Source organism: Pan troglodytes, chromosome X (assembly GCF_028858775.2).
Source record: "Pan troglodytes isolate AG18354 chromosome X, NHGRI_mPanTro3-v2.0_pri, whole genome shotgun sequence".
NCBI lineage: Eukaryota > Metazoa > Chordata > Mammalia > Primates > Hominidae > Pan > Pan troglodytes.
The window spans coordinates 71473635-71496074 of NC_072421.2; the positions used below are offsets into that span (position 1 = coordinate 71473635).

General features: G+C 36.4%; 1 protein-coding gene across 2 annotated transcripts in view; it reads left to right on the forward strand.

Moving 5' to 3' along the window:
• Positions 1–18118, forward strand: part of CHIC1 (cysteine rich hydrophobic domain 1) — a 113599-nt gene extending 95481 nt beyond the window's left edge. The window contains exons 4-6 of one of the 2 annotated variants that reach the window (XM_016943662.3): positions 10331–10387; positions 10659–10718; positions 11964–18118. In XM_016943662.3, the coding sequence (XP_016799151.1) occupies positions 10331–10387; positions 10659–10718; positions 11964–12014 (168 nt within the window). In that variant the 3' untranslated portion in view covers positions 12015–18118. The remainder of the gene's footprint in view (positions 1–10330; positions 10388–10658; positions 10719–11963) is intronic. The other variant, XM_016943663.4, reaches the window with a different exon arrangement.
• The last annotated feature ends 4322 nt before the right edge of the window (positions 18119–22440 follow it).

Below are 22440 nucleotides of genomic sequence, written 5' to 3' on the forward strand. Positions count from 1 at the left end.
TTTAATGATATCTTTGTTGGATTTCTCATCTAGATTTTTAATTGCTTTCCTGAGTTTTAAATCTTGTTTGTTATCTTATATCTCAGTTTCCTTTTTCTATTAGTATTTATTTATTTTTATTTTTTGTGCTTGTTCTTTTTTTTTAATTTTATTATTATTGTACTTTAAGTTTTAGGGTACATGTGCACAACATGCAGGTTTGTTACATATGTATACATGTGCCATGTTGGTGTGCTGCACCCATTAACTCATCATTTACCTTTAGGTATATCTCCTAATGCTATCCCTCCCCTCTCCCACACCCCACAACAGTCCCCGGTGTGTGATGTTCCCCTTCCTGTGTCCACGTGTTCTCATTGTTCAATTCCCACCTATGAGTGAGAACATGCGGTGTTTGGTTTTTTTTCCTTGCGATAGTTTGCTGAGAATGATGGTTTCCGGTTTCATCCATGTCCCTACATAGGACATGAACTCATCATTTTTTATGGCTGCATAGTATTCCATGGTGTATATATGCCACATTTTCTTAATCCAGTCTATTGTTGTTGGACATTTGGGTTGGTTCCAAGTCTTTGCTATTGTGAATAGTGCCACTATAAACATACGTGTGCATGTGTCTTTATAGCAGCATGATTTATAATCCTTTGGGTATATACCCAGTAATGGGAAGGCTGGGTCAAATGGTATTTCTAGTTCTAGATCCCCGAGGAATCGCCACACTGACTTCCACAATGGTTGAACTAGTTTACAGTCCCACCAACAGTGTAAAAGTGTTCCTATTTCTCCACATCCTCTCCAGCACCTGTTGTTTCCTGACTTTTTAATGATCACCATTCTAACTGGCGTGAGATGGTATCTCATTGTGGTTTTGATTTGCATTTCTCTGATGGCCAGTGATGATGAGCATTTTTTCATGTGTTTTTTGGCTGCATAAATGTCTTCTTTTGAGAAGTGTCTGTTCATGTCCTTCGCGCACTTTTTGATGTGGTTTGTTTTTTCTTGTAAATTTGTTTGAGTTCATTGTAGATTCTGGATATTAGCCCTTTGTCAGATGAGTAGGTTGCAAAAATTTTCTCCCATTCTGTAGGTTGCCTGTTCACTCTGATTGTAGTTTATTTTGCTGTGCAGAAGCTCTTTAGTTTAATTAGATCCCATTTGTCAATTTTGTCTTTTGTTGCCATTGCTTTTGGTGTTTTAGACATGAAGTCCTTGCCCATGCCTATGTCCTGAATGGTATTCCCTAGGTTTTCTTCTAGGGTTTCTATGGTTTTAGGTCTAACATGTAAGTCTTTAATCCATCTTGAATTAATTTTTGTATAAGGTGTAAGGAAGGCACCCAGTTTCAGCTTTCTACATATGGCTAGCCAGTTTTCCCAGCACCATTTATTAAATAGGAAATCCTTTCCCCATTGTTTGTTTTTCTCAGATAGTTGGAGATATGCGGCATTATTTCTGAGGGCTCTTTTCTTTTACATTGATCTATATCTCTGTTTTGGTACCAGTACCATGCTGTTTTGGTTACTGTAGCCTTGTAGTATAGTTTGAAGTCAGGTAGCATGATGCCTCCAGCTTTGTTCTTTTGGCTTAGGATTGACGTGGCGATGCGGGCTCTTTTTTGGTTCCATATGAACTTTAAAGTAGTTTTTTCCAATTCTGTGAAGAAAGTCCTTGGTAACTTGATGGGGATGGCATTGAATCTATAAATTACCTTGGGCAGTATGGCCATTTTCACGATACTGATTCTTCCTACCCATGAGCATGGAATGTTCTTCCATTTGTTTGTATCCTCTTTTATTTCATTAAGCAGTAGTTTGTAGGTCTCCTTGAATAGGTCCTTCACTTCCCTTGTAAGTTGGATTCCTAGGTATTTTATTCTCTTTGAAGCAATTGTGAATGGGAGTTTACTCATGATTTGGCTCTCTGTTTGTCTATTATTGGTGTATAAGAATGCTTGTGATTTTTGTACGTTGATTTTGTATCCTGAGACTTTGCTGAAGTTGCTTATCAGCTTGAGGAGATTTTGGGCTGAGACGATGTGGTTTTCTAGATATACAATCATGTCATCTGCAAACAGGGACAATTTGGCTTCCTCTTTTCCTAATTGAATACCCTTTATTTCCTTCTCCTGACTAATTGCCCTGGCCAGAACTTCCAACACTATGTTGAATAGGAATAGTGAGAGAGGGCATCCCTGTCTTCTGCCCATTTTCAAAGGGAATGCTTCCAGTTTTTGCCCATTCAGTATGATTTTGGTTGTGGGTTTGTCATAGATAGCTCTTACTATTTTGAGATATGTCCCATCAATACCTAATTTATTGAGAGTTTTTTTTTGTTTTTGTTTTTGTTTTTTTTTTAAGTTTAACTTCACCCGTTTATCTTCACTACATTTTACAACATGTGTGTGATATCAGTATAAAGGCTGACATTCTAAAGTAAATGGCTGGATAGCAATACATGGAGGATCAAAGATCATATGACTTATACTATGTGAAAATATGAATGTTCCATCTGCAAACAGTGCTTACTGACTTTTGGAGAATGTGTGGTCTTTCATCATTCCCTGCTCCTCTTCTGCTCACCATTGATACTTGGAGTTTATGGAGCTTCTTGGATGTGCAGATTAATATTTTCAGCCAATTTGGAAGATTCCAGTCATTATTTCTTCAATTTTTTTTTTTAAATTATCTCTTCTCCTTCTGGTACTCCTATTATCATATGTTGATGCTCTTTTTTTTTTTTTTTTTTTTTACTTTTTTTTTTTATTATACTTTAAGTTTTAGGGTACATGTGCACATTGTGCAGGTTAGTTACATATGTATACATGTGCCATGCTGGTGCGCTGCACCCACTAACTCGTCATCTAGCATTAGGTATATCTCCCAATGCTATCCCTCCCCCCTCCCCCCACCCCACAACAGTCCCCAGAGTGTGATATTCCCCTTCCTGTGCCCATGTGATCTCATTGTTCAATTCCCACCTATGAGTGAGAATATGCGGTGTTTGGTTTTTTGTTCTTGCGATAGTTTACTGAGAATGATGGTTTCCAGTTTCATCCATATCCCTACAAAGGACATTAACTCATCATTTTTTATGGCTGCATAGTATTCCATGGTGTATATGTGCCACATTTTCTTAATCCAGTCTATCATTGTTGGACATTTGGGTTGGTTCCAAGTCTGCTATTGTGAATAATGCCGCAATAAACATACGTGTGCATGTGTCTTTATAGCAGCATGATTTATAGTCATTTGGGTATATACCCAGTAATGGGATGGCTGGGTCAAATGGTATTTCTAGTTCTAGATCCCTGAGGAATCGCCACACTGACTTCCACAATGGTTGAACTAGTTTACATTCCCACCAACAGTGTAAAAGTGTTCCTATTTCTCCACATCCTCTCCAGCACCTGTTGTTTCCTGACTTTTGAATGATTGCCATTCTAACTGGTGTGAGATGATATCTCATAGTGGTTTTGATTTGCATTTCTCTGATGGCCAGTGATGATGAGCATTTTTTCATGTGTTTTTTGGCTGCATAAATGTCTTCTTTTGAGAAGTGTCTGTTCATGTCCGTCGCCCACTTTTTGATGGGGTTGTTTGTTTTTTTCTTGTAAATTTGTTTGAGTTCATTATAGATTCTGGATATTAGCCCTTTGTCAGATGAGTAGGTTGCGAAAATTTTCTCCCATGCTGTAGGTTGCCTGTTCACTCTGATGGTAGTTTCTTTTGCTGTGCAGAAGCTCTTTAGTTTAATTAGATCCCATTTGTCAATTTTGGCTTTTGTTGCCATTGCTTTTGGTGTTTTGGACATGAAGTCCTTGCCCACGCCTATGTCCTGAATGGTAATGCCTAGGTTTTCTTCTAGGGTTTTTATGGTTTTAGGTCTAACGTTTAAATCTTTAATCCATCTTGAATTGATTTTTGTATAAGGTGTAAGGAAGGGATCCAGTTTCAGCTTTCTACATATGGCTAGCCAGTTTTCCCAGCACCATTTATTAAATAGGGAATCCTTTCCCCGTTGCTTCTTTTTCTCAGGTTTGTCAAAGATCAGATAGTTGTAGGTAAGTGGTGTTATTTCTGAGGGCTCTGTTCTGTTCCATTGATCTATATCTCTGTTTTGGTACCAGTACCATGCTGTTTTGGTTACTGTAGCCTTGTAGTATAGTTTGAAGTCAGGTAGTGTGATGCCTCCAGCTTTGTTCTTTTGGCTTAGGATTGACTTGGCGATGCGGGCTCTTTTTTGGTTCCATATGAACTTTAAAGTAGTTTTTTCCAATTCTGTGAAGAAAGTCATTGGTAGCTTGATGGGGATGGCATTGAATCTGTAAATTACCTTGGGCAGTATGGCCATTTTCACGATATTGATTCTTCCTACCCATGAGCATGGAATGTTCTTCCATTTGTTTGTATCCTCTTTTATTTCCTTGAGCAGTGGTTTGTAGTTCTCCTTGAAGAGGTCCTTCACATCCCTTGTAAGTTGGATTCCTAGGTATTTTATTCTCTTTGAAGCAATTGTGAATGGGAGTTCACTCATGATTTGGCTCTCTGTTTGTCTGTTGTTGGTGTATAGGAATGCTTGTGATTTTTGTACATTGATTTTGTATCCTGAGACTTTGCTGAAGTTGCTTATCAGCTTAAGGAGATTTTGGGCTGAGACGATGGGGTTTTCTAGATAAACAATCATGTCGTCTGCAAACAGGGACAATTTGACTTCCTCTTTTCCTAATTGAATACCCTTTATTTCCTTCTCCTGCCTGATTGCCCTGGCCAGAACTTCCAACACTATGTTGAATAGGAGCGGTGAGAGAGGGCATCCCTGTCTTGTGCCAGTTTTCAAAGGGAATGCTTCCAGTTTTTGCCCATTCAGTATGATATTGGCTGTGGGTTTGTCATAGATACCTCTTATTATTTTGAAATACGTCCCATCAATACCTAATTTATTGAGAGTTTTTAGCATGAAGGGTTGTTGAATTTTGTCAAAGGCCTTTTCTGCATCTATTGAGATAATCATGTAGTTTTTGTCTTTTGTTCTGTTTATATGCTGGATTACATTTATTGATTTGCATATGTTGAACCAGCCTTGCATCCCAGGGAAGAAGCCGACTTGATCATGGTGGATAAGCTTTTTGATGTGCTGCTGGATTCGGTTTGCCAGTATTTTACTGAGGATTTTTGCATCGATGTTCTAAAATTCTCTTTTTTGGTTGTGTCTCTGCCAGGCTTTGGTATCAGGATGATGCTGGCCTCATAAAATGAGTTAGGGCAGATTCCCTCTTTTTCTATTGATTGGAATAGTTTCAGAAGGAATGGTACCAGCTCCTCTTTCTACCTCCGGTAGAATTCGGCTGTGAATCCATCTGGTCCTGGACTTTTTTTGGTTGGTAAGCTATTGATTGTTGCCTCAATGTCAGATCCTGTTATTGGTCTATTCAGATTCAACTTCTTCCTGGTTTAGTCTTGGGAGGGTGTATGTGTCCAGGAATTTATCCATTTCTTCTAGATTTTCTAGTTTATTTGTGTAGAGCTGTTTATAGTATTCTCTGATGGTAGTTTGTGTTTCTGTGGGATCGGTGGTGATATCCCCTTTATCATTTTTTATTGCATCTATTTGATTCTTCTCTCTTTTCTTTTTCATTAGTCTTTCTAGCGGTCTATCAATTTTGTTGATCTTTTCAGAAAACCAGCTCCTGGATTCATTGATTTTTTTGAAGGGTTTTTTGTGTCTCTATTTCCTTCAGTTCTGCTCTGATCTTATTTATTTCTTGCCTTCTGCTAGCTTTTGAATGTGTTTGCTCTTGCTTTTCTAGTTCTTTTAATTGTGATGTTAGGGTGTCAATTTTGGATCTTTCCTGCTTTCTCTTGTGGGCATTTAGTGCTATAAATTTCCCTCTACACACTGCTTTGAATGTGTCCCAGAGATTCTGGTATGTTGTGTCTTTGTTCTCATTGGTTTCAAAGAACATCTTTATTTCTGCCTTCATTTCATTATGTACCCAGTAGTCATTCAGGAGCAGGTTGTTCAGTTTCCATGTAGTTGAGCAGCTTTGAGTGAGTTTCTTAATCCTGAGTTCTAGTTTGATTGCACTGTGGTCTGAGAGACAGTTTGTTATAATTTCTATTCTTTTACATTTGCTGAGGAGTGCTTTACTTCCAACTGTGTGGTCAGTTTTGGAGTAGGTGTGGTGTGGTGCTGAAAAGAATGTATATTCTGTTGATTTGGGGTGGAGAGTTCTATAGATATCTATTAGGTCCACTTGGTGCAGAGCTGAGTTCAATTCCTGGGTATCGTTGTTAACTTTCTGTCTCGTTGATCTGTCTAATGTTGACATTGGGGTGTTAAAGTCTCCCATTATTATTGTCTGGGAGTCTAAGTCTCTTTGTAGGTCACTAAGGACTTGATTTATGAATCTGGGTGCTCCTGTATTGGGTGCATATATATTTAGGATAGTTAGCTCTTCTTGTTGAATTGATCCCTTTCCCATAATGTAATGGCCTTCTTTGTCTCTTTTGATCTTTGTTGGTTTAAAGTCTGTTTTATCAGAGACTAGGATTGCAAACCCTGCCTTTTTTTGTTTTCCATTTGCTTGGTAGATCTTCCTCCATCCCTTTATTTTGAGCCTATGTGTGTCTCTGCACGTGAGATGGGTTTCCTGAATACAGCACACTGACGGGTCTTGACTCTTTATCCAATTTGCCAGTCTGTGTCTTTTAATTGGAGCATTTAGCCCATTTACATTTAAGGTTAATATTGTTATGTGTGAATTTGATCCTGTCATTATGATGTTAGCTGGTTATTTTGCTCATTAGTTGATGCAGTTTCTTCCTAGCCTCAATGGGCTTTACAATTTGGCATGTTTTTGCAGTGGCTGGTACCGGTTGTTCCTTTCCATGTTTAGTGCTTCCTTCAGGAGCTCTTTTAGGGCAGGCCTGGTGGTGACAAAATCTCTCAGCATTTGCTTGTCTGTAAAGGATTTTATTTCTCCTTCACTTATGAAGCTCAGTTTGGCTAGATATGAAATTCTGGGTTGAAAATTCTTTTCTTTAAGAATGCTGAATATTGGCCCCCACTCTCTTCTGGCTTGTAGAGTTTCTGCTGAGAGATCAGCTGTTAGTCTGATGGGCTTCCGTTTGTGGGTAACCCGACCTTTCTCTCTGGCTGCCCTTAACATTTTTTCCTTCGTTTCAACTTTGGTGAATCTGACAATTATGTGTCTTGGAGTTGCTCTTCTCGAGGAGTATCTTTGTGGCATTCTCTGTATTTCCTGAATTTGAATGTTGGCCTACCTTGCTAGATTGGGGAAGTTCTCCTGGAGAATATCCTGCAGAGTGTTTTCCAACTTGGATCCATTCTCCCTGTCACTTTCAGGTACACCAATCAGATGTAGATTTGGTCTTTTCACATAGTCCCATATTTCTTGGAGGCTTTGTTCATTTCTTTTTATTCTTTTTTCTCTAAACTTCTCTTCTCGCTTCATTTCATTCATTTCGTCTTCCATCACTGATACTCTTTCTTCCAGTTGATCGCATCGGCTAGTGAGGCTTCTGCATTCGTCACGTAGCTCTCGTGCCTTGGTTTTCAGCTCCATCAGGTCTTTTAAGGACTTCTCTGCATTGGTTATTCTAGTTATCCATTTGTCTAATTTTTTTGCAAAGCTTTTAACTTCTTTGCCATTGGTTCGAATTTCCTCCGGTAACTCAGAGTAGTTTGATCATCTGAAGCCTTCTTCTCTCAACTTGTCAAAGTCATTCTCTGTTCAGCTTTGTGCCATTGCTGGTGAGGAGCTGCGTTCCTTTGGAGGAGGAGAGGTGCTCTGATTTTTACAGTTTCCAGTTCTTCTGCTCTGTTTTTTTCCCGTCTTTGTGGTTTTATCTACCTTTGGTCTTTGATGATGGTCACGTACAGATGGGTTTTTGGTGTGGATGTCCTTTCTGTTTGTTAGTTTTCCTTCTAACAGATAGGACCCTGAGCTGCAGGTCTGTTGGAGTTTGCTAGAGGTCCACTCCAGACCCTGTTTGCCTGGGTATCAGCAGGGGTGGGTGCAGAACAGCAGATGTTGGTGAACTGCAAGTGCTGCTGCCTGATCATTCCTCTGGAAGTTTTGTCTCAGAGGAGTACCCGGCCCTGTGAGGTGTCAGTTCGCCCCTACTGGGGGGTGCCTCCCAGTTAGGCTACTCGGGGGTCAGGGACCCACTTGAGGAGGCTGTCTGCCCGTTCTCGGATCTTAAGCTGTGTGCTGGGAGAACCACTACTCTCTTCAAAGCTGTCAGAGAGGGACATTTAAGTCTGCAGAGGTTACTGCTGTCTTTTTGTTTGTCTGTGCCCTGCCCCCAGAGGTGGAGCCCACAGAGGCAGGCAGGCCTCCTTGAGCTGTGGTGGGCTCCACCCAGTTCAAGCTTCCCGGCTGCTTTGTTTACCTAATCAAACAACTAACTCAGCAATGGCAGGCACCCCTCCCCCAGCCTCACTGCCACCTTACAGTTTGATCTCGGACTGCTGTGCTAGCAATGAGTGAGACCCTGTGGGCCTAGGACCCTCCGAGCCATGTGCAGGATATAATCTCCTGGTGTGCTGTTTTTTAAGCCCGTTGGAAAAGCGCAGTATTTGGGTGGGAGTGACCCGATTTTCCAGGTGCCATCTGTCACCCCTTTCTTTGACTAGGAAAGGGAATTCCCTGACCCCTTGCGCTTCCCAGGTGAGGTGATGCCTCGCCCTGCTTCGGCTCGCACACGGTGCGCTGCACCCACTGTCCTGCACCTACTTTCTGGCCCTCCCCAGTGAGATGAACCCGGTACCTTAGTTGGAAATGCAGAAATCACCCGTCTTCTGCGTCACTCACACTGGGAGCTGTAGACCAGAGCTGTTTCTATTCGGCCCTCTTGGCTCCTCCCTCTCAATTTTCTTAAGATCATTTTTAATGCCTTTTTCAGAAATTTCATAAATTTAATTTTCTTTGGAGTCTGTTGCTGGAAAATTATTGTGTCCTTTTGGAGGTTGGTTTTTTTTTTTTTTTTTGTCCTTACATTGATATCCACATCTGCTATAATTGCCACTTCATTCATTTGTATGGAGTTGCTCCCATAAAGAACGAGTTTTTCCTGTAGATGTATCTACAATGTTGGTTGGGTAGGGTGCTTTGGCTTTGGTTCTGCATGGGCAGCACAGTGTAATCTCCTTAGATTACTTCAGCTGTAATCAGTTTCAGCAGTGTCTTTGAGTTCCTTAGTGGCTCAGGCTGCAGTTGATTGTGGAGGCTGTGGTAAGGCTTTGTTTGGGACAGCAGTGCCAGGTAGACTGGTCCTCAATCCCCTAGATAGTGCATGTGGGCACTGGCATTGGCTTGCCCTGAGTATGTCAGTCTTTGGACCATGGGTGGGCCATGCAGGTGTAAAAAGTGGTGGCAGCAGGCCCTGGGTGGGCCAGTCCTCAGGCCCTCCCTCAGGGCATGCAGGTCCCAGTGGGCCAAGAAGTTTGCTCTTCAGGCTCCCAGGCCAGATAGTCCCTGGGGTCCTGGGGGGAGGACGTAGGTGCTGGCAGTGTCTGCAGTGGGCCAGTGGGTGGGTCCATTAGTTCTCAGGTAGGGCACACTGGTGTTGGCAATGTCCATGATGGGCTAGGTAGGTTTCATCTTTTATTTTAATGTTTTGAAAAGCTTTTTTAACATTATGTACTCCTTACAAAATATACAGATTCTAAATGAAGAAACTCAGTCTCTGTCCCCCTCTTTGCTACATTACTGCTTCTCTGATTTATATTTTTCTAAGTATAAGTTTTTCCACTGGCTGTTTTTAACATGTTCTTTTCAGTGGAAATTCTGATATACGTTGGCTTTCTTTATTCAGCCTATAGACCTTGACTGAATGCTATATGACAGGTATTGTGCCAGGAGCTGTGGTAGGAAAACTTTCCATGAGAAATTAGATTAGCTTGGCATTAGATGATTATTTAAAGTAATCCTAAGACAGTTATGTGAAAATCTAGATTAAATTCATAAATGGACTACTAAAATCTCAACTTAGTATATAGTTTAGGTTTTCACAGTAGTCCAGTGGATGGCCTCACAACACAAAGAAATTCATACATATTTCATTTTAGAAAGCATATATAAAAATCTGATTGATTGATTGATAGGTAGATAATCTTATTATAATAGTCATCCAAATCTTACTCCTTTTTAGCATTTTCTGCCACTGATATTGCTTATTTCTCATTTCTAATAGAAAAACAAGGAGATAGTAATGGGATGTTACAAGTAGGCAGAAAAATATAGATGCACATAGTTTACAAAGCTCTTCAGGTCATCTTGTAACAAAGTCTTGATCATTTTTCTTAGACCAGAAGATCAATTCAGAAGTTAATAGAATGGGAAAATAACAGATTATATCACAAGGTAAGAAATTTTAAGCACATAAGTGCCCCATTCATATATTTGCAGCATTAAATTGAAAAATAAATACAAAATGGGAATTTTTAGGCCACAAAGGAATGGATTAGAGAATTAATACTCAATTTTTAATATATATTCTTTACAAGGTATTTTTAAGTGCTCTGTTTTGTATCCTGTACTTTTCCTGGATTGTTTTCAGTGATTTATTCAAATGTATAGGTTGTAATTAGTTTAAGTTAATATAAAAATTCTTAACAAGACTATACTTTCTTAGCTTGCTTTGCACTGGAAGTTGACTAAGAGGAAATGTGAAACTAGCAATATGATGGAGTATGTAAGTATGAGGTTGTTTTTAATTTTTTTTATTCATTCTAAATGTACCATTTTCCTGTGTTTATCATTTGTCAATTATTCCTTCTTTTTTCTCCTCAGCCAGAACTTTTGTCCATTGAAATATAGAGGTTTTCTTCTATCTTCTTTAGATTTGTAGCCAACCTAAAATATCTTGAAAGCTAACAATCATTTGGATCTTAGAAAAGTTTCAGTTAGTATGCTAAAATGAAAACATTGTACAACCTTAATCATTTAACATAGGCACAAACCATAGCATGTGGTGGTGGGGAAAGCTGCTGTTGAACAAATATTTCTAAATGTAATCTTGTCAAAACTTGCATAAAATAGGAGTTGATATCTGCATTCTGGATTCCTATTACTGGCTTTTTTTTTTTTTTTTTTTGGCTGACATTTAACTTTTAGTGAAGAAACTGTAGGTTCTAATTTTTGTTTTAACTGAAAGCTATACAATCTTAGTCATAAGACATAAATTCACATATAGCCAATGTGATCAATTTAGCATAATTAACATTGAAAAGAATATTACATTTATCCAAACTTCCAATATGTAGTACATATTTAATAATAAACATTCCATGTGTGTTTCATAAGTAAGGATTATTATGGTATCTCTCTACACTTTGAATAATTTTGGGGAAAATATGCATATGACCACAAGTCTAAAATTCATTATAGATAAAACATTCAAAAATATCCGAGTTTTTTAAAATTATGTTTTCAAACCTTTTGTAATTAATATGTTTTACTCAATCCATTTGGGCACATTAATTTTTCACAACTTGTGAACGATAGTAATCTCCAACTAATATCAGTTTCTTTAATTGAAAAATATATAAATCTAATATAAAGGCATTTTTTAATCTGTATAGCATTTTTTTAATCTCTACTTTGCTAACAAAGAGATAGGGGTGTGGGGGAAAAACATAATATAATTTAATGGAGTTTGCTCCTGTTAACCTAGACAAATAGTTATTGTAAATCAGATAGTAAAATCTGTTAGCTACAATAAGTAGTTTTGTTTGCCAGCTTAATTTTTAAATTGCCAATCTAATAACAACTTGTGGTTTAAGTTCTTTACATAATTTTTTCATGTATTTCACTTACTTTATATGGTTCAGGATTGAAATATTGTCCTATGAAAAACGATTATAGACTTTCTGGGTTATTTATAAGTTATATTAAATGAAAAATATTTTGTAAATATATTCTTGTTTTTATTTTGCAGGTAATACTAATAGAATTCTTACCAAAATATCCCATATTCCGACCTGACTGAGGAGTTTTATCCAGTCACTTCTGTGTTACCTGTCATTTCCTACCCTTAGTGCCTTGTAGATTTGGAATGAAGATGGTCTCCTTTGCTGTGTTCAACTTATTCTTTATAATGGTAGAATATTCTTCTCGCTCTTTTGTGTTGGTTTATGAAGAAAATTTGCACATCTTTTTTGTCTTTCAATGAGGCTTGTGTTTTGCACTCTCAATTTTAAATACACACACATGCGTGTGTGCATATACATATATAGATAGTTGCCATTAAAGATAAATCATCAGTGTTGGTGTTTAAAAAACAAAAACTTGTTCTGAGCATGCTGCCTTATAATTTTCATACTCATTGTTTCTAAACTCGCATCATTTTTCTAGGCTACTTGATGCTCTGTAATCCCTTACTGGACAAACTTAAATAAGCTTTTGGTAGCTTTTAGAAATGGTTTTACTCTGCTTTTAAAGGACATGCTTTTAAAGGACATGCAATTAATGGCACTGGTTTTGTCCTGCACTTTGCTTTATCACTTATGTTAGTGGATAAAATATTTAAACTCCTAAAGACTTGTAAATATTGCCTCTTTGCATAATGTAAAATGTGGTATGCCATGGTTTACATAATGTAATATTACTCTTATTGTATTGCCAACAATTTTACATAGATTTTAATATGAATGAAGTTTGCAAGCATCCCTTTGAATGTAGAAACTGCTAACATGCTGTTTTGTGGCAAGGCCATAATGAGTATGTTAAGAATTTCAGGTGTAGGGCAAGGTTGCCCTTTGTAACAAGTGGATTAAAATTGAAATTATTATCTCAGATATTCTGTATTGCACCTGAAACCATGACCTTTATTTTTCCATTTCGTTTAATAATTTCCATTTTGTTCTCTACTCCTTCCCACAAAAAAATTATTTGACATCTGACACATTTCACAGTCTCACTATCCTGCATTTATTAGCCTTTTCTTCCTTTGAAAATACACACAATTATGACTTTTAAGGAGTATTTTGAGATTTCAGACATCTTCAGAAGGTATCTAGACCCTCTTGAAAGCCACTAACACCTTTCTGCAGTTCTGATATTCTAGTTTGAGAAAGAGAGAGAACTATTTGAGAAGCTGTAGCTAAAGAGTATATAGCAGCTGATTCATAATTGAAAAAAAATTCTCAATTCTGTTTTTGATGATCCTTTATAAAACATTAATGAGGAAAGACAAGTGTTTAGACAAAAGTATTTTAGTTTATAAATTCAGCACATATGTAACATTTATTTGGTCCATATTTCTCTATTTTTCTTCACAATTAAAATGATTGCTAGCACCACACAACTAGAATTTGAAAATTCAGTATAATGAAAGCTTTATATCACATTAATTCAACTGCAAATGTATGCCTGTTTGTAGGCATTATTTGTAATTCATAGTGCTAAAAATAAAAGTGTCTAGGGCTCAGTAATATTTTGTCATCTTACTCTTACTGCTTTTAGTAAACCTTTTAGGCAAGATTCATCTCAGTGAAGTGAACAATCATTTCTTCATAGAAGGTCAAGCCTTTTTAAGCCACTCTTAAAATTTATGCCTAATTTGAAATCCACAGTCCTTGACCAGTTTAAAAAAGAGAGGAAAAAGAAGACACTATTTTATATGTGATTATAATTGTTTGCACAAACACTTTTCCACCTTCCTCTGTGCCCCATTACCTCTGTGCCACTCAGTCACCCCAAATCTCTAACCTTTAGTAATGTGTATGCCTGCAAATATTATGTGTTTGCCTGCTGCAAAATTGAAGGTGTATTTTTATAGACAAGGTAGAAGCCTCTGAAAATGTATACCAAATGTCTTGTTTTATAGCTAAGGTCAGGGAAAAATTGTATCTGAGGTTTATGTTCCAGCTAATGTTATCAAATTTATGCTTCAAACTGTGATATTTTAATACCAAAATCGATTTTCAGCATAATACAAAATATCTCATTTTCACTGATAGAATAATTGCTTTTAAGTGTTGATCCTTAGAAATCTTATTTTTTTCTATAACCTTAGAATTTGATCATATGATCGTCATAGGAACTTTTTCTGCCATGTATAAATCACACTTGGTTTTGCTCAAAGAACAGCATGAAGTGGTGAATTGTTTCCATGAAACAATTATTGAGAATGGGAATACAGTATATCTGGAAATGACACAGTATAATACAAGTTACAGTAGCATTTGTCACAAAAACCATTTGTCAGCATGTGTAAACTTAATTTTAAAGCCTATTCTATTCACTCCAGTTTATTATTTTATTGTTCGCTATGCTGGTTGACTCATCTTAGTTTCTTCAACTACCCAAAAAAATACCAATTTTTTTCCTCTCTTGTGTGACTACTTTTTCAAACTGTTTTCCTTTGCAGGGGGCTGATTAGCAATTGAGTATTTTGTAATGTTTGGGCGGGGTTGCTTTGTTTTCAGTGAAATTGGTTGTAATGAATGCTAAAATGACACAGCACACTGGTGATTAATTCCTCCCCCATGGAGCCTTTTTTCTGTTATGCTTAGGATAGAACATACTTGTAATTTTCCATTAGGTTAGTAACATACTTTTGTGAAAGTTGTTTTTAGACTGAAGAAAGTAATTTTGAATTTCTTTGTTACATAATATTCCTTTATGAAACTTGTGATAGTTTCCAGAGCAAAACATGTATTTGCCAAAGTATAGAAATCTCACAAGGCTTTAAGATTACAAGCTAAAATTGTTTTTTAAAATTAATGTTCCAATGTTTCTCATTTGGCCCAAGATTCTGGCTTCATAAATTTGTCCAACTGGCTATTTTTAAGCTTGTCCTAAAAGCCAATAACATGTTTATTCCTAATAACTAATATGGGCAAGTGTTATTTACAGATTTATTAACTCCATCCCAGATATGTCTCCACTCTTTGTTCCCTCCTAATGCTAATTTAGGAAAGAGACCACTGTAGTAAAACTTTAGAAGAAGATGGAGAAGTGCCTTGTCTTTTTAGAACAAAGATAACACATTACGTGTAAGGAAGCATAATAAATGAATTGGTAGATGATTAGATTAGAAATCATCCTTTTCAACTAGGTCTAAGAATACTTTACTAGTGTATTATCTTTTATTTATTATGTAAAGCTTCTTTCCTTCCTTTTCCCCAATCATGATATATTAGTGACAAAATATTACAGAACCGGACTATCAGTCACTTAAAAAAACAGTATAATTCTAATGCTAGTAAACATGTAATTTAATTTAGTTCTGGAAGGACAGTTGTCTTTGATTAAAGCCCCACCAAAACCCATTTAAGTATTTAATGTACATACTATTCATATTATTATGGCCTGTAAACACTAATATCTGAGCAATCAAACTGTTTTATCTGCCATTTTTGATGAAATTTGAATAAAGTTTAAAAACGTGTAAGCCTTTGAACAAATGTATGAAAGCTTTAAAAGATCATTAGCATTTTTATTTTGTTTACAAATAAGCTGCCATTTAAAAAAATAAAACCTCACTACTTGAACATAAAGCTCCCAAACAATATTGTATTAAAATGTACTATATTGACCTAGGAGGATATAGAAATTATATTCACCTGATTAACTGGAGCAGTTTCACATAGTGGAAATACTTTTTGCTAATTTGATTATAAGTGCTCAAATTTATTGAAATTAGATTCTCATGCCTATAAAAGTATACTTTAAAAATATTTTGCAACAACTGTCAAATTATTTGGGTTCCTTTAAATAGCAAACAATTGGGAAATTTTCCACAAAAATGAATAGGTTTTATTAATACCTGTTCATGTAGTATGTGGACTAAAACAATTGATATATATCTGTATATAAAAATGAATGATCTTATCTTGCCCCAAATTTTTCTTACCTGATTCTGAGCCAGCCTTTTTGTTTTGATGGCACCCTGTGAGTATGTTCCATTTTCTGTGAACTTTGTCAAATTCATACTATATGAGGAAATGATCTAATATTGTGGGCCCCAGGCAGGTCATCTTAATTGCATGTCTGTCTCTTCTGTAAAATGATGAGGTGGAACCTAGAGCTGGACAAAAAATTAGAGATCACTTAACATTCTGTGATTCAAGGAATTCTTAGGACATTTTTACTCTATAGAATCTCAGAATGATTATTCTCAGATCTACTGTCCTTGGTGGAAACTCTCACAGTGCCTTGCATGCAGTAAAAGTTTGATTTGCCGACTGGCTGACATGTGTTAATTATCACACAGACTCCAAGAACCTGATGCTTGCTAGACCTTAGTTCCTTGGTGATGCTAAGAGTAAATGTAGTTTTCCTAGGAACTGAGCACTGAGGTCTGTGTCCTTTGCCTGTGTAGAATCTGTCTATGCAGTTGGTATTCAGGCAAGAATTTTAGCTGTAACAACAATGGAAATATTGGAGGACCCACTTTGGCATTTATGTAAAGATTTCATATCCTATCCAACATTTACTTTAGTGTCTAATCAAATTCCATACCCTCAAAAAGATCTGTTGGAACAAATTGATAAAATTAGGTGGAAAGGAAAGTGGTATGGGACTCAAATACAAGTCACTTCTGGTTTAATTATTGGCTCTGCTGCTTAATTCCTCTGTACCTCACGTCCTCATTGTCGAAGTGGGGACAATAATCTGGACCTACCTCACAGGGGAATTGAGGATATTTTCATATATTAGTGTGCTTTGAAGTTGACTGAAAGATATACTGGATATCATAATTATATAATTTCTAAATAGATTTCTTTAAATCCATGCTATGTTTTCTTTTTCAGTCAGGTCCTACAGAATGACTATTGCACTTGGTCTATTGTTTTTTTAATAGTAAATTTTGTTATTAATCTCCTATGTGTTAAACGTGGGTAATTGTATTATGTTAATACATACTTAGGGAGGAAAAGCAGGTGGATGTAAATCAGTGATTCCCAACTTCAGCAGATGATAGCAGTGGAGGGTATCCTTGAGCTTTTTGTAATATTTCAAAAAGTATATTAGAAATTATACATTTACCCATAATATTCCTGCTTCACAAGTCAATTAAGACATTGAATTTCCATTCGTTTTGCCTATATTCTCTCAAAAGCTGTGAATGGCAGTATGTTTTTGATTAATAATAAAATAAGAAATCCTATTATGTGCAACTTATTAAATACTTGGGAACATGGGAAAAGAATAATGAAGGGATTCTTATGGTGAAAATGTTGGGAACCACTTTTATAAAGGAACTAAGATTATTTGACCCCCTCCACAGATTGCTTACCTAGTCTCTAAATAATGAAATGTGTGTGTTTGTGTGTTTTGGCTATATTAGGCTATAGAACTTCAGGTTAGAATTTGCCTTCAGTTTTTTTTCTGTTTTAGAATATCACTGGCCTAATTTATTTAGGTGTGTACATGTTGCTCATACATACACACACATATAGGATTACAAATGTGGAAAATGTTATAATGTCATATTCTAGCATTGGACTAAATATCAATTTCTGACTCTTAAAGTAGTTCTGTGTATAAATTCAACATGATGAATCAAGGCAATAATTTCTCAAATGTTCTTTTATTTCTTTGTTTTTATCTCGACTTTTTATTTTCCATTTTTTCTAGTACGCAAATAGTGTAAAATTGTTTTAATGCCTGGACTTTGAAACAAGTAACAAGTGTTTGAAAGTATATAATCTACGAGCGAATTTGCCCTCCTTGGACTAACCACATACAAATATGAATCTGGCTGCAAGAACAGGATATCCAGGTAACTAGAGAGTGGGCATTGATAAAAATATCTGGTGGAGAAGCCTAGGATTTCAACTTTTTGTCAGAGGATTCCTGTTGGGACAGCTTTACCAGAAAAGAATAATAGCGGATATGTTCATCCAAACTAAGAACTTTCATGCATCTTGCATTGTTACGTAGCCTGTGGAATGAATTCATTTTTTCTCCCTTGAGTCCAGGAATGACTTCCCTGGAAAAACTCAATCTATATACAGCTGTGCCAAAATGAAGGATACCTGCCTCTCCGAAACTTTCACTGCTGCTTCTGTCATTGTTCACTTGTCAGATAAAATTTTATTATCTCAGGATGCAAATTTAAAATAAAGTGTAAATCTATGTTAATGAATTGAATTCTGTGTTTTTTTGATGCATCTTCCTTTCTTCCCTTCCCTATATGTCCATTATTATAAGGCAATTAATTTAGGCTTCCTTTTAAAAATTGCATTTTATATCTGGCCTTTTTCCACATATACTAGTGTTAATGTTCAATCCTGTAAGTATTTTATGCTATAAACACATGCCTCAGAGAAGTGTGAATTCAGTTCCAGACAACCAAAATAAGTCACACAAATTTTGGGGTTTCCCAGTGCATATAAAATTTGTGTTTACACTATAATGTAGTCTATTAAGTATGCAATAACATTATTTCTTAAAAAATGTACATACCTTAATTTAAAATATTGTATTGCTAAAAAAATACTAGTGATCATCTGAGCCTTCCATGAGTCATAATATTTTTGTTTGTGGGGGGTCTTGCTTCAGTGTTGATGGCTGCTGACTGATGGGGCAGGTCATTGCTGAAGGTTAGGGTGGCTTTTGCAATCTCCTAAACTAAGACAGTGAAGTTTGCCATATTGCTTGATTCTTCCTTTCACAAGAGATTTCTCTGCAGCATGCAATACTGATTGATAGCATTTTACCCACAGAACTTTCAAAATTGGAGTCAGTCCCCTCAGACCTAGCTACTACTTATCAACTAAGTTTATGTAATATTCTAAATCATTTGTTGTCATTTCAACAGTATTCACAGCATTTTCACCAGGAGTAGATTCCATCTCAAGAAACCACTTTTTTGCTAATCTGTAAGATGAGCATCCATTCAAGCCTTATCATGAAATTGCAGCAATTCAGTCACATCTTCAGGCTCTACTTCTAATCCTCTTGCTGTTTTTACCACACCTGCCGTTACTTCCTCCACTGAAGTGTTGAGTCACTCAAAGTCATCCTTGAGGGGTTGGAATCAATGTCTTCCAAACTCCTGTTAACATTGATATTTTGACCTTCCATGAATCACAGATGTTTTTAATGGCACCTAGAACAGTAAATCCTTTCCAGTAGATTTCCAATTTACATTGCCCAGAGATCGATCAGAGGAATCACTATCTATGGCAGCTATAGCCTTACAAAATGTATTTCTTAAAAAGACTTGAAAGTTGAGTTACTTGTTGATCCGTGGATTGCCAAATCGATATTGTATTAGCAGTCATGAAAACAACATTAATTTTCTTGTACATCTCCATCGGAGCTTGGGTGACTTAAGTGCATTGTCAATGAGCAGTAATATTTTAAAAGGAATCTTTTTTATTCTGAACAGTAGGTCTCAATAGTGGGCTTAAAATAGTAAGCCATGCTGTAAACAGACATGCTGTCATCCGGGCTTTGTTATTCTATTTGTAGGACACAGGCTGAGAAGATTTAGCATAATTCTTAAAGGTCCTGGGATTTTGGGAATGATAAACGAGCATTGGCTTAGCCCCTAACAAGAGAGTCAGCATGTCCTTTGAAGCTTTGAAGCCAGGCGTTGACTTCCCCTCTCTAGCTATGAAAGTCTTAGATGGTGTCGTCTTTCAATATAAGGCTGTTTTGCCTACATTGAAAATATGTTATTTAGTGTAGCCAACTTCATCTATGATCTTAGCTAACTCTTCTGGATAACTTGTTACTTCACCTTGCACTTTTATAGAGAAAACTTCTTTCCTTCAACTTTATGAACCAATCTCTGCTGGCTTCAAACTTTTCTTCTGCTCCTTTCTCACCTCTGTCTGCCTTCATAGAATTGAAGAGAATTAGGGCCTAGCTCTGGATTAAGCTTTGGCTTGAGGGTGTGTTGTGGCTAGTTGGATCTTTGATCTTCTATCCAGACAACTAAAACTTTCTCCATATCTGCAATAAGGCTGTATTGCTTTCTTATCATTCATGTGTTCACTGGAATAGCACTTTATATTTCCTTTAAGGCATTTTTCTTTGCATTTACAATTTGCTAACTCGTGAAAGAGGCCTAGCTTTCACCTTCTCTCAGCTTTTGACATGCCTTCCTTGCTAAACTTAATCATTTCAAGCTTTTGATTTAAAGTGAAAAACATGCAACTCTTTTTTTCACTTGAACACTGGGAGGCTATTGTAGGGTTATTAGCTGGCCTAATTTCAATATTATTTTGTCTCAGGGAATAGGGAGGCCTGAGGAGGAAGAGAGCTGGGGAAACAGCACATCAGTGGGGCAGTCAAAACACAACATTTATTAAGTTTGCAATCTTACATGAGTGCAGTCCATGGTCCCCCAAAACAATTACGATAGTAATATCAAAGATCATTGATCATAAATCACCATAACAGATTTTAATAATGAAAAAGTTTGAAATATTTTAAGAATTAACAAAATGTGACAGAGACATGATGTGAGCACATGCTGTTCGAAAAAAATGGTGCCAATAGACTTACTCAATGCAGAGTTTCCACAAATCTTCAATTTGTAAAATCCACAATATCTGCAGAGCACAACAAAATGAAGCACAGTAACATGAGCTTTGCTTGTATATTGGGTTTGGAGACCTGTGTTGTTCCCAGCGTTTGGCATTTGGCTAAGTAGGAAGTTATTTCTAAATGACTTTGCATTTACCCTGCATAGCTACCTATAAACTGTAAAATTTAAGTATAAGTATAGTTCCACCTTATTGAGCATAAATGTTTAGTGCAGGGATGTGGAAATGTGAAGCTACTTGGCAAACGTTTTGACACTTCTTCAGACTGTGTAAGAAATTCAAGTGTTAATATCTTCTACTTCAGTTACTACTCAAGCTGATTTTATGCAATAATAGATTTTTTAAGGTTATGCCTAATTTTTGCAAATTCAACATATACAAGACAAACATTAATATTTCCCAATATATTTGGTAATTTTACCGAGTATTTCAAAAAGATTATAAATTTCAAAATGTTAAAGCAGAGATGATAACACACTTAAACTTATATAAAAGTTTCATAATTATTTAAATTTTTTTTCAAAGCTTTATTATATGGATGGGGCAAAAAAGCATACTTTTATTGATGACTTCTTAGATGTGAAGTAGAATATGCTATGTGGGAAATACTTTTACATTCAACTTTACATTGAGGGCAGAAGCCACATGACATTACATCTATTATTAAATACTTAGTGCTTCATAAGATACTTCACTTACATAAATGTAGGAAATTCTCTGGGGGATAGTAGAATGCTCCAGTTATAATTACTAGGAATTTGAGTTAAAATCCTTGGTCACCTAGGTTACCTCTAGCTAAAACTTAGTACACTCAGTGAGCCTAATTTTGTCTGTCATACCCAAGGTAGGAGGTTGAGCTAGATCAAGGTTGTAAGCTGAGCTGTATCCAGTCCTCAGACATGTGTTTTTGACATACAGAATTTCTTTTACACATCGTAACAAACTTAAAAGTCTTCATATAGAAATCCAGATTTCTGGCTTTCTTTGAATTTCACATATGGACAATCAGCTAGAGCTGAGTAACAGCCTGTCCCTTTTAGATGGAAGATTTATTTTCTGTTTTGCCATGGTCACCACCATTCCCTCTTGTCTTTCTGAAATCCAAGTTTTCTTATGATTCAGTTAAAAGGAAAGCAAAATATCTCTTGAACCCATGTTCCTTTCAAAATCAAAAAAATACAGACCATGATAGCTACATATATTATTTACAAAAATTGAGGGAGATGGAAATGAAGAGACTGCTGTGTATGTATGTGAAAGGGAAGCATTTTGAAAATGACCTGCTTCGTTCATTGGTGTTAGCTGGTGATTGTGGGCACTGGATTTCATGATCCCTGAGATCCCTTAGAGACAATCTCTAAAGTCTCATCTAATTCTGACATTGAGTTTCCATGAAATGATTCTTAGAACATTGGGGTATTTGAAATCATTATGCCTTTGAAAGTGTGTGTATGATGATGAATGGATGCTGTTTATGAAACTTGCTAAGCTTTCAAATAGAATAGTGGCATCACAGACTCCTTTTAGTGAAACATAGCCACAAGCTGGGAAGACCAACACATTATTTTAGAACCGTTTTTTTACTTCATATCTTTTCAGCAAAAGTTTGGTCAGCCACCCAAAGCAGCATTGGCTTTGTTATCTCCCAAGGGTGATATTGCCCAAGGCGATATTAACATGGTTAAAAAAAAACTCTTGGTGGGAATCTATAAAACCTGCCTTTTATTTTCTTATGTGGATAAGACTACTGATTGGGATTTTTTTCTTACATTACATTGAACCAAATTGGCATTAATCTAAATGAAAATTTCTTATTTCAAAAATAGGCTTAACTCATTAAGTTTAGACACTGCAACCAGGACTAAATTAGGTTTTTTTTTTTTCCATAAGGCCTGTATTAGTGTC